Source organism: Danio aesculapii, chromosome 5, assembly GCF_903798145.1.
Source record: "Danio aesculapii chromosome 5, fDanAes4.1, whole genome shotgun sequence".
Classification (NCBI taxonomy): domain Eukaryota; kingdom Metazoa; phylum Chordata; class Actinopteri; order Cypriniformes; family Danionidae; genus Danio; species Danio aesculapii.
In genome coordinates, this window is record NC_079439.1 from 24,272,890 (window position 1) to 24,284,841 (window position 11,952).

At 35.9% G+C, this 11,952-nt stretch overlaps 1 protein-coding gene across 1 annotated transcript; it reads left to right on the forward strand.

The window, feature by feature from the left end:
- Window positions 1-516: 516 nt before the first annotated feature.
- On the forward strand, window positions 517-6,767 carry chmp1b (charged multivesicular body protein 1B). The gene is made up of 9 exons (XM_056457645.1): window positions 517-695; window positions 1,272-1,369; window positions 2,376-2,522; window positions 2,614-2,682; window positions 2,789-2,896; window positions 2,987-3,030; window positions 5,837-5,909; window positions 5,988-6,044; window positions 6,157-6,767. Exons 1-8 carry the CDS (start codon window positions 680-682, stop codon window positions 6,030-6,032), a joined length of 600 nt encoding a protein of 199 aa, XP_056313620.1. The 5' UTR covers window positions 517-679; the 3' UTR covers window positions 6,033-6,044; window positions 6,157-6,767.
- Window positions 6,768-11,952: the final 5,185 nt, after the last annotated feature.

Genomic DNA, 11,952 nt, shown 5'->3' on the forward strand with positions numbered 1-11,952 from the left:
ATTATTTCACAAGTGAATTTGTGGATTTAATATGATCTAAATAGTCATAATGTTTTATTTTAATGGTCTTAATTTATCTTTATCTTAATTTTTATCTTAATTCATGGTCATAATAGTTTACGGTTTTATCACAGTTTTAACACTTATTTACTACATGTGTATTTTTGTCTACACATTTTAGCCCATTTAGCCCCCCTTTGCGGAGCCCAGCTTAAAAAAACTATATATATATATATATATATATATATATATATATATATATATATATATATATATATATATATATATATATATATATATACATATATATATATATATATACATATATATATATATATATATATATATATATATATATATATATATATATATACATATATACATACATACATACATACATACATACATACATACATACATATATATATATATATATATATATATGAAAAACATCTATCCCAACACGTCTCGCCTTTTTCTCTTGCAGTGACATCACTGACCTGAGCGCATGACCGTGACATCACTCCAGTTGTTCGGAGAAGCCGGAAGTGAATACAGGAAAAATACAACAAACGGAGCGGCCACTGTAACAGATCCACACGAAGAGCTCGGTGAAGACAAGGCTGAACACTTCTCTCGTCTGATCTTCAAGTTGAACCCGCAGCACCACCGGGCAGTCATGTCGAGCATGGAGAGTATCCTTTTAGACCGGAGGAGTCGGGCCCGGGCCACATACACTTTCTCGCTGGGACCGTAAACACTTTTAACGTTACTAAGACTCATGGATGAGTTAAAGTCGGTGGTGAGATTATTATAGTATATTATATGAAATGAAGTCTAGTCAGGTTACATTCGATAGGTCAAATCGTATTTCCGAATTTCTTCTGTCGTCACTGGAGGTTGTGATTGATTTAGAAAGTGGATTTGGGGATAAATAGTACAAAACAAACCCTGAAAGCAGAGTTAGTGAACTCCTCGTAACGTTACTCCTAATATTTAAGTTATTTCATGTGGATATATATACACGTCTTTGGTTGTGTAACTGATCTAAAACATCACCAAATTCCGCCAGGTACGACTCTGACGTAGAATACGTAATGTCGCCACCTAAATCTTATTTAGGTGAAGTCCCAATCCAGTCAGACTAGTTTGTTCAGTTTTGAGATGGTGTATTGTGTTGATACTATCATAGGCTTGTATTGCGCAAATGTTTTCTATGTATGAGAAGATAAAGTGTGTTTTCAGATTTTTCCTTGACTTTTGACCTGCAGAACATTTGTTCAATCTCAAATTTGCAGCCAAAGAACTTCAGCGGAACTCCAAAAAATGTGACAAAGAAGAGAAAGCAGAGAAAGTGAAAGTCAAGAAGGTAAACAAACAAAACACATGGAGCAATACAGTAGCATCTTCACTAAGCAGCTGCACAGCTTTCTGAGCTTTTTTTAAGTTTTTCTGTCTATATTTTATGTGCTTGATTGGATAAAATATACTGAGAAGTTACACTCTTGTGAAAGTAAATATGCATATTAAAAATTCAAGGTCAAACCAAATTAAGAGTCTACTAAATTGAATTTCACAGTATTGACTTTTGAATTGTTAATGGCAAGTTTACATTTCACAATTCTGAGGAAATAGGGAGAATTAAGAGGAATTAAGTCAGAATAACATTAGAACCCTTAAACTGAAATATAAACAAGATATTACATTTATGTAGTTTTTATTAAAAAAATAATTTTTTGCAATTCTGATTTTTTTATGACATCAATTTATTTAATGTTTAGAAGAAATGTCATCGGTAGTTTGAGTTAAATGTAATTTTTTGTATTGTTCTTCAAACACATAACTATAAAATGTTAATCCAGAGAAACTATGAATCTCCAAGTGGTCTCTGAATTTTTTTTTCTATTTGATAATACAAGTAAACGACTAATAATACAAATAATCTCTGTTTTTGTAGTTTTTTTCTATATCCTAATTAAGTACTTAAACTATATTACTTTTAAGTACTTTACACTTCAATTTTTTCAGAAATATAGCAAGTGTAATTACTGCTTGTTAAAAGTATAGTCCTCCCAGTTTTTTTCTTCTGTTGAACGCAAAATAAGTTATTTTGATAAACGTTGTAAACCTGTAACCATTGACTTCCATAGTATTTGTTTTTTCTGATACGAAAGCCAATGGTTAAAGGTTTCTAACATCCTTCAAATTATCTTCTCATGTGTTCAACAGAAAAGTTAACTCTGAAAAAGGTACCTTGGAACCTTTTGTGGTTGAGTAAATGAGTAAATGTTCATTTTTAAGTGAACTATCTCTTTAATGTTAAATTATTTTATCAACGATGTGTCAGATGAAGCTGCTTTTATTTTGGTACTCAGGCGATCCAAAAGGGCAACATGGAAGTTGCACGGATACATGCAGAAAACGCCATTCGCCAGAAGAACCAATCTGTGAACTTCCTCAGAATGAGCGCGAGAGTGGATGCAGTGGCTGCACGAGTACAGACTGCAGTCACCATGAACCAAGTACACACACGTGCTTTTCTCTTCAAACTAAAATATGCTCTTCCATTCATCCAGTCGGCTTAATATTTAACTTTTGATTTTTATTCGCTAGGTCACTAAGTCTATGGCTGGGGTGGTGAAGGGCATGGATGCAACCCTGAAGAGTATGAACCTTGAGAAGGTGAGATAAAGTCCTCTAGGTCTTAAAGGGTTTTCGTTGAGCAGCTCTTTCACATACAATTACTCTTTTCCTCTGATTAATATTAATATTCTGTGTTAATCATTAGATATCAGGTCTGATGGAGAAGTTTGAGCGTCAGTTTGAGACTCTGGATGTTCAGACGGCTCAGATGGAAGACTCGATGAGCAGCACCACAACGCTGACCACACCACAGGTGACGCATACACATAATGCTACTCTGACTGCATGTGCACTGACCGACATGCTTGTTATTTCGCCGTTTATGACACTTGCTGTTTTTCAGGGTCAAGTTGACACTCTTATGATGGAAATGGCAGATGAAGCAGGGTAAGAACGCTTTAAGTGTTGAGATTCATTACTTTTTTTATTAGCAGTGACCACTGTAATAAATGCTACGTATGCCACAAAAGATTGCGAACTGTAGGATTTCAATATGATTCTTATACACCTAGGCAGCATTTATTTAATCTAAATACAGTGACATTATTGGGAAATGTTTTGTTATTTTTCCTATTATGCAAAGCTGACCAATTTTTATCATATTTTTTACTTTTTATTTAAGATTTTTCAATAAATGTTTTTTCTGGAACAACCCCCTCCCCAACAATTTAACCCCTTACAAATGAGGGAGTAAATACATTTTAAAAAATATAATATAAAAAATCTAAAATAAAATAATAAAAATAACACAAAATAAACAAATAAAAAAGTACTGCCATCATAAATACTTTTCAGGGGATACATTTGTACATCAAGTTACATTGGAGTTACCTCAGATTACATTGGTGATGGGTTAATGGGCTATATGCACAGCTAGTGTTTTTCAGCCAATTATGAACTTCTGGTGAGGGGTTAAAGTAACTATTTTTAATTTCATAAGGTTCCTTTTACAGCATAGATGTTGTAATGTAATTACAATACATCCGGTTAAATAGATTTAGGCATCCATTCTGTTGTTAAAGTGTAAAAAGTGACGAAAGAGCGTTTAAACAGCAGCAGCAGTCCAGCGCAGAAATTCCATTGAAAATACTGAGGTAAAATTAATTGCCATATTTTAAGGACATGGTGTGTAAAAATCTAATTTAATGCAGTGCTTCTTGTTTGGTCTGAGACCCTTTTTATATCGTATCTCAGCCAGCAAAAATCATTGCTTTTTAAAGAAATCAGATCTTAAATGCGGGAATTTTGTATTAGATGACAATTCACCGGAAGCCCTGGCTGACTGAATTTAAATGTCCTTGTCCATATACCCCACTAACCTCTAAATGTACATATCTAAATAGGTTGTAATACTTTTCCACCTCTTCAGAAAAAAATCAGTCTTCCTTGGTAGACATGCAGTCATTTTTTCCATTGCATAGACCTGTTTAAGTCTCGGAATCCCCTGAGCCACCTTTGGGGAACCTTCTTCCATCCAATGTGCTGTTATTTTTTGCAACCAGTAATAATATCCTTCGTACAAATCTTGTTTCTTCATTAAACATTTCTTTGGACAGTGCTCCCAATAAGCACACAGCTGGATCTACTATCTTTTCTATTTCAAGCAGACCCATTTTTAATCATATTCACCATTTTTAATATTCCAGATTTTCAAATAGTTGTACCTCACTCAAATATTGTCCTATTCCTACAAACTCTACATCAATGTAATTCTTATTTATTCAGCTTTCATTTGAATATTAAGACTGGTTTTGTAGTCCAGAGTCACATACACCAATTTATCTATGGTTTAGTAATTGATTTAATCAATTAAGGCAATAATTGATCATATTTAGAGATTGAAGGTCTCAGCCTCCACTTGTTTCAAACCTTTATGAGTTTCTCTCTTCTGTTGAAGAAAAAAGAAGATATTTTAAAGAATGCTGAAAACCTGTAACCATTGACTTCCGTAGTATATTTGTTTTTCCTATTATGGTTACAGGTTTTTACTATTCTTAAAAATATCTTCTTTTAACTCATAAAGGTTTGAAATCACTTGAGGGCGAGCAAACGCTGTGTTCATTTTAATTTTTGGGTGAAATTTCCTTTTAAGGAACTCATTATTGGAATAAATGATTGCATGTATCTGTTCATCCCAGCTTGTTAGGCTGCATTTACACTGCATGGTTCAAGTGACCCAATTCCGATTTCTGATCTCCTATGTGGATATGACCCATGTACGTGTAATTCCGATTTACTCAAATCAGATTCAGGCCTTGTTCATATGTAGAAAATTAATCCGATATGAATCGGATCCATGCCCTCATGTCTGCAGTGTAAGCAGATAGATCGAATTTTCACCTGTCAATGGGAGTCGAAACTGTAGCTGTCTCTGATGCTTTCACTTCAGAACAGATTTCAGCAGCATCCCAAACCTTAAATCTTATATACTAGGACAAAAAAGGATATTATACTGTCATGTAGCACGAGTATTTAGAAATGTTAACGAGAGAAGGCAACCACAACATTCGCCACGTAAACAATATAAATGAATATAAAACCATTACATACAAAACATGTATAAATCATGCTATGGACATGACAATTAAAAACACTACTGGTTTAAAAAGCCTCAATTAAAAGAATATGGACAAACTTTTCTGTCATAAACTATAGCAAAACAACTTGTCAAAAAGGGGCATCAAAAACATCAGATACAGTCACAAAATCAGAATTGACCATCAAGATCTGCAGTGTAAATGCAGCCTGAAGAGATGTGTACGTTCATGTTTATTTATATAACGCTTTTCACAATATAGATTGTGTCAAAGCCGCTTAACAAAGTTCTAGTAAAGTCCAGATTTCAGAGTTGAAGTTCAGTTTAGTTTAGTTCAGGGTGGTTTAAATTTCACTGCAGATTTCAGACATGCTTCACGCTTCATTTATTATAGCATTCTTTAAATTTTTGGCATTTGATTGAATGATTTGCAATGTGGTTCATTCATTTTCTTTTCGGCTTAATCCCTTTATTAATCAGGGGTCGCCACAGTGGAATGAACCGCCCACATTCCCCTAAACATTCCAACGTTTTGTTTTTATGTGTCTCTTGAAATGCAAATGAGCCTCTGATGTCCACACCCCTTTCCAAAGTGTAAATAAAAGCTTTCTAATGCTACTTAAAATAAAAACAAACAAACAACACTTGTGTGTTTAGGCTGGATCTCAATATGGAGCTTCCTCAAGGTCAGACAGGATCAGTGGGAACCAGCGTAGCATCTGCAGAACAGGTAAAGCACACACACATAAACACAGACACACTAACAAATGACAGATGTACTGTAACACCTCTATCTCTCTCACTGTAGGATGAGCTCTCTCAGAGACTGGCCAAACTCAGAGACCAGGTTTAAGGAGAAGTGGTGGTGAGTGTGTGTGTGTGTGAAAGAGAGGGACTGTAAGTGCGAGTGTGAGATCAACATATCCCCTATTTACCGAACCCTGGAAACATTGGCCTCATTGTTTATTTGTGTTCAGATTTCTTTTCGTGCCGTCGAGGGCGTGAAGCTTTTCATATCCACAATAAAACACTGAAAACAATCTGTAATGATGCGCTGAAAAACTGAATCGGATAAACGGACTAATGTTACGCGGTAACACTGCTGTCGTCAGGATTACTCTGGGGTCCTGCTCTTCTCAAATTATTGGATTAAAGATGGTCATATTGGTGTAACATTTCTTTGCTGTTTTTATTTGCGCTAATGTTTTAAATAGCAGCTTGTCTCTCGGATGTTCTGTCAGTGCTAGCTGATGAGCAGACTAATTGTTTGGTTCAGTTGTGTCTTGTTTCTTCTTGCTGCTCCTCTGCTTCAAGTGGATTGTGGGAATTTTTAACTTCAAATGCATGTGATCAAGATGATGATTTGAATACAATGTTCATTTTGTCCAATGCTGTAAATCCCCAGTTTAACCTATATTTATACACCCGTACAGAAGCTCTGATCTTTGTTTTTTTTTTTGTTTTTTTTTTCCCTAAATGTAAAACAAAAAGGAAAAAAAGCCTTTGGCAGTGTATGGCTCAAGCAGTTGATCTTCAGATGAGAATATATAAATATGTTTGTGTATATAAATAAACATTTTGCAACACAGTTAAGTGTTGGTGAATGTTTTTCCTCCATCTGTTGGTTTTCAGACGTGGTACAGTGATTGCGTGATTGGTCTGTTGGGCCCAGAGTTACTGTAGGGTTTGGTTTTGATTGGGCTCGAGAGCTTGAGCGGTGATGAGTTTTGATTGGTCCACTGGGTTCAGTGTTAACAGCGCCGTGCAGATCTTACTGCTACACTGCATTTTGAGTCCAAGGAGAAATATCCTGCTCAGAAACCAAAACCAAGCATTTTTTCATGTAATTGGGGAAAATCTGAGTTTTATGCGTGCATCTGTATGTTCAGTCATTTGTTCTACAACCACAAATCAGAAAATGGTTGGGACTGAAAGATTACAAATTTCTTTAAATATATATATTTTATTGTAAAATACATTCTGAGGGAGCCTATATGTGAAATACAGTCTCAGTCTACAAAGTAATGCAAATTTTGTCAGTTTCAAAGCACGGCTGTGTCTGTTGTATATGCTGATGAGATCAGGACTGGGAAATGCAATTGATTAGATTGAGACTGAGGTAATGAAATTTACCCTGCTGACAACAACATTTCATTTACATGCTTTGTTTTAGACTGTCTCCACCCACATGTATCACTGTCTGTAAAAATGTATTTAAACTTGGTGCTTGCTGCACTAACAGAGTTCGTTGGATGACACCACAGCGACGCCGAGTTCTTATTAAAAGGATTCTGCTTTGAAGATACGCGAAAGTTCTCCCTGGTTTTTGGGTAATCTTAGAAATTCACAACAGTTTTGGTGCCATGAGCCAGATAGAGAAATTCACAACAGGACCATATGAAAAACGCTAATAAAAAGCGAAAGTAGTGACTTCCAAATTTACTTGTATTTCAGACAATATGAACACAAAATATTTCGCATTTTGTCTGGTCAACTTCATTTGTAAATATACATCCTTCATTCAGACCTGCAACACATTCCAAAAAAAGTTGAGACAGGAGCAGTATAGGGTTAGTAACCGGGTCAATTAGTTAAATAACGATGTGATTTGAAACAGGTGATGTCAACAGGTGGTTGTAATTATGATTTGGTACAAAAGCAGCCTCCAAGAAAAGTCTAGTCTTTTAGGAGCAAAGATGGGTCGAGGATCGCCAGTTTGCCAACAAATATGTGAGAAAATTGAAATGTTTAAAAACAATGTTCCTCAAAGAAATATGGGAAGACATTTGGATATTTCACCTTTAACAATGCATAACGTCAATAAAAGATTCAAGAAATCTGGAGAAATTTCAGTGGGTAAAGGACAAGAGCGCAAGCCTATGCTGAATTACTGTGATCTCTGTTCCCTCGGACGGCACTGCATCAAGAATCGTCATTCATCTATAAGCAATCTTACCACATAGGCTCAGGACTACTTTGGCAAACCTTTGTCAACCGCAGTATGTAGTTACATCTACAAATGCCAGTTAAACTGCAGTGTGCCAAAAGGAAGCCCTATGTTAACCGTGTCCAGAAGCACCTGCAACTTCTCTAGTCCTGGAGGCATCTGTGATAGACCATCACACAGTGGAAATGTGTAGATGAGTGGTCCCCAACCTTTTTGCCACCTCTGACCGGTCAATGCTTGACAATTTTATTGTGGCCTATATGTAGATTGCTAGGCGACCATCAACCGTTTTCTTTGAGGATCATAAGCTGACAAAACATTGCTACAACTCTGATACAAGTTTTATTTATGAAGTGCATAAATACTGCAGTGTTTGTCTGAGATAGCGAAATGTGAATATTCTATACAAAATATGAAGCTGATTGGTCAGTTCTTGTCACGTGGCCTGTGGTGCACACGCAGCATTTTGAAGATGTGTGCCTGAAAGGTCCAAGTGCGTTGCGCCGCTTGTAAGAGTCAGTGTAGGAATACATTTTTATGCCTGTGTGTGTGTGTGTGTTAATGTGTACTTCTAATGTGAAATTCCATTTAAACAACAAAAAAGATAAAATGTCTTTTGAAATGCTTAGAATATATACTGTTTCTCAAGTATTTTTCTAGTTTAAGTATAGCCTTGTTCAGCAAGGGTGCATTTAATCAAAATGTTCTGCAAATAGACAATAAATTAGTTAAGAAATAATAAAAATTCCAAATAAATGCTGTTCATTTAAGTTTTCTATTTAGCAAATAATCCTGAAAAAGTTATCACAGAAATCTTAAGAAGCACAACAGCTTTAGACCGTGGTAAAGTAAAGGTTGGCTGAGCATATTAGAATGTTTTCTGAAGACTTATGTTAAAATAAATCTTAAGAACATGGTCAATTTTAAATTGGAATAATATTTTACAAGATTACTGTTTTACTGCAGATTTTTGCAGAAGAGTTAAAAAAAATCTTAGGCTAATCCCAAACTTTTGTATGGCACAATAAAGTTTTTGTAAAAAGCTCATGCTTGTTATTTTACAACTCTCTCTGAAGTGTTGTTGAAAATGTCACTAATGTCACCACAACACTTTCCCCCTCCCATTTTTCTTCTGCCCGCCTCTACATTCAACATCGTTCTCCCTCTCTGCTTCTTTTGCTGGAGGGACTTCTGTCCAGAGAAGAGAAAACAAGATTGACTGACTGATCATGATATTATTCAATTCACTTGAAGTACAGCGAAAGAGAACTGTACGTTTCTAGACTATTATGAAGGTTAGAAACACTGTGTGTGCACTTCTTGAGCATGAGGATGTAATATGGAAGAAAATCCCCGAGTTTTTTTGGAATCTAAAAGAAGAGGAACAGCTGAAAGTGAGTCTTGACATTTCTCCCGCATGCATTTTTACTTGTTCTCTTATTTATTTATTCTTATATATAGATAAACCTGTTGTTTATTATAATGTAAATAGCATGTCAAATATATTTTATTTGTATAATATATTTATTTTGTGATGTTAGTTTTGATTTTCAAGACATTCAAGTATTCAGTAAGATATGATTTATTATTTAAGATTCTCTTCAATTTTTCAGATACATTTTTTTATTATTATTGTGAAACAAATGTTTGTGTTATACTGAATAATTTTAAAGCGCTAAATGTTAAAGCAGTAAAGTAACTTTCTAAAGTGTTTTGGTTGCTGATGAACTTTCAAAAATATGACTAAACTTCAGGTGTGTGTGTCAAAAGAGCGGTTGTTATCAACAATAATTTCTCCTGAGGCGTTAGCTTTGTGTGTTTGCCCTCTGGGAAGACAGTTGTGTGTCACTCTGTGTTTTGTTTCTTTAATGATGAGCCAATTACCCAAAACACTGTTCACATTCATCCATCCGTCCATCTGTTCATTAAACCATCTCCGCTTTACTCTCCAAAGCAGCTTCCTCGTTTTGTTGAGATAACCTCTCAGTGTGGTTTTTGGAGAGTGGTTATTAAATCTCTCTCTATCTTATGGTAAGCTAAGGTGATTGTCATAGTGACCACAGTCCCAGGTGAGGAGTGTTTGCTGGAAACTCCCCTGACCTGCTGTCCCTCTGCACTGCTCTAACCTGTGCTCCTGAGAAGTTTCAAGGACCATATTGTACTGAAAATGATTCCACTTCTTGAAGCTGATTGGTGAGTTGCCGTGTTTTGTTTTTGATAAAGCATGGCTTAAAACTCTTCACCGAACCTATCTGTGTGATGATGTGCAAGTAACACACAATCAATGTATTGTCAATTATGTTTACGTTTAATCTCTTAGCAAACACTTTCATGCAAAGCGGCTTACAAATGAGGACAACAAAAGAGCAATGATGTTCTGTGTCTAATTAGACCAACACAGTACACAAGAGTGTTCGTGTTAGAAGGATTTGAAGAAAAAAAAATGTAGAACCTGTTTAGGTTGAGTTAGACAAATCATACACTAGCAGAGAACAGAGAAGGTAAAAGTTTGTGAAAGTGATTTTGTGCCTCTTTGGGATGGTCCCACAATTCACCATTCATGTTCAGTGTACGCTTCTGGAGGGTACATAAGTCTGATGTGATAGAAAGCACAGCGCATCTTCTATAATGCGAGTTATCGAATTTTATGCAAGCAGCTGTTGAAGCCTTTGTCAAATGGCAATTCATTTAAAGATCCCCTATTATGAATTAAAAAAGGGTCATGTTTTGGTTTGGGGGTCTCCAACAACAGTCTGATATACATGCAATGTCAAAAAACACTTTCATTGTCTTATAATATGCATTTATTTTTACCTAATCATTCCAACGACTCCCATTTGATTTGTTCAGCGACTCATTTGTTCCCAAATCCCTCCTTAGCGCGATGCTAATCTGCGCTGATTGGTCCGATGACCCAGTCTGTTGTGATTGGTTGACTGCTTTCAGCAGAAGCCAGAAAGAAGCGCACACCACGGTTTATCACTTTAACACCAGCATATTGCTCTGTTCTTAACCATGACACACATTCAGTATTAATCCACACAGTGGCAAAGCTGAACTATTTTCAAACTTGATCGCAGCACATGTGTGGGAATACACAGCCATAGCAACGATAAACGGCAGAGGATCACGAGATCTAAAACACATTTAAATCCGTAAACAAAGCGACACGCGTCACGTTTTCAACATGGTTTTTGACAAAATATGTGAATATAGAGTTAAGCAGATACAGTACAAGCTGCATGAAGCTAGAGAAAACAAGGAGGCAATCATTAAATGGTGGAAGAAACTGGTTCACGAACTGTGTACTGATAAATGTCCTGTCAAGCTCTGACAAAGTCCCTTACATCAATAGTCTTTTCAGATGCTTCCTGTAACAAACAACTGACGAATTCCCTGTTCCAGAGTAGATTATTGCATTAATCACCAGAACGTTCACTTATTAATGTTCGCTCATCTTCAGTCATGACCAGTCCCGCACACACCTGCACCCTGCTAGCGTTTAAAGGGAAAGGGGTGTTCACGTTTTACCAGAACCGGTCGGGAAATATTTCATGCGGAACGAACGACAAATCATTTAAACGACTCCGAGTCGAATCTTTTATTTTAAAAAAATCTATATTTTTAAACAAAAATAAATATCGCACTTTCCGATTTAAACCTCAGCTGGAGGTTTTCATTCACTTAAAGCTGTGTTGCACTCTGTATGGCAGGGGTGCCAAACAGCTCTGCAGTTTAGTTCCAACTCTAATTAAACACACCAGATCTGACTAATTGAGTCCTTCAGGCTTGTTTAAAACCTACAGGCAAGTGTGTTGAAGCAGGG

Coding starts and splice junctions, on each gene's coding strand:
- chmp1b (XM_056457645.1), top strand. Junction 2,683..2,788: donor AGAGTATGAACCTTGAGAAG/GTGAGATAAAGT, acceptor GTTAATCATTAG/ATATCAGGTCTGATGGAGAA. Junction 5,910..5,987: donor GCGTAGCATCTGCAGAACAG/GTAAAGCACACA, acceptor CTCTCACTGTAG/GATGAGCTCTCTCAGAGACT.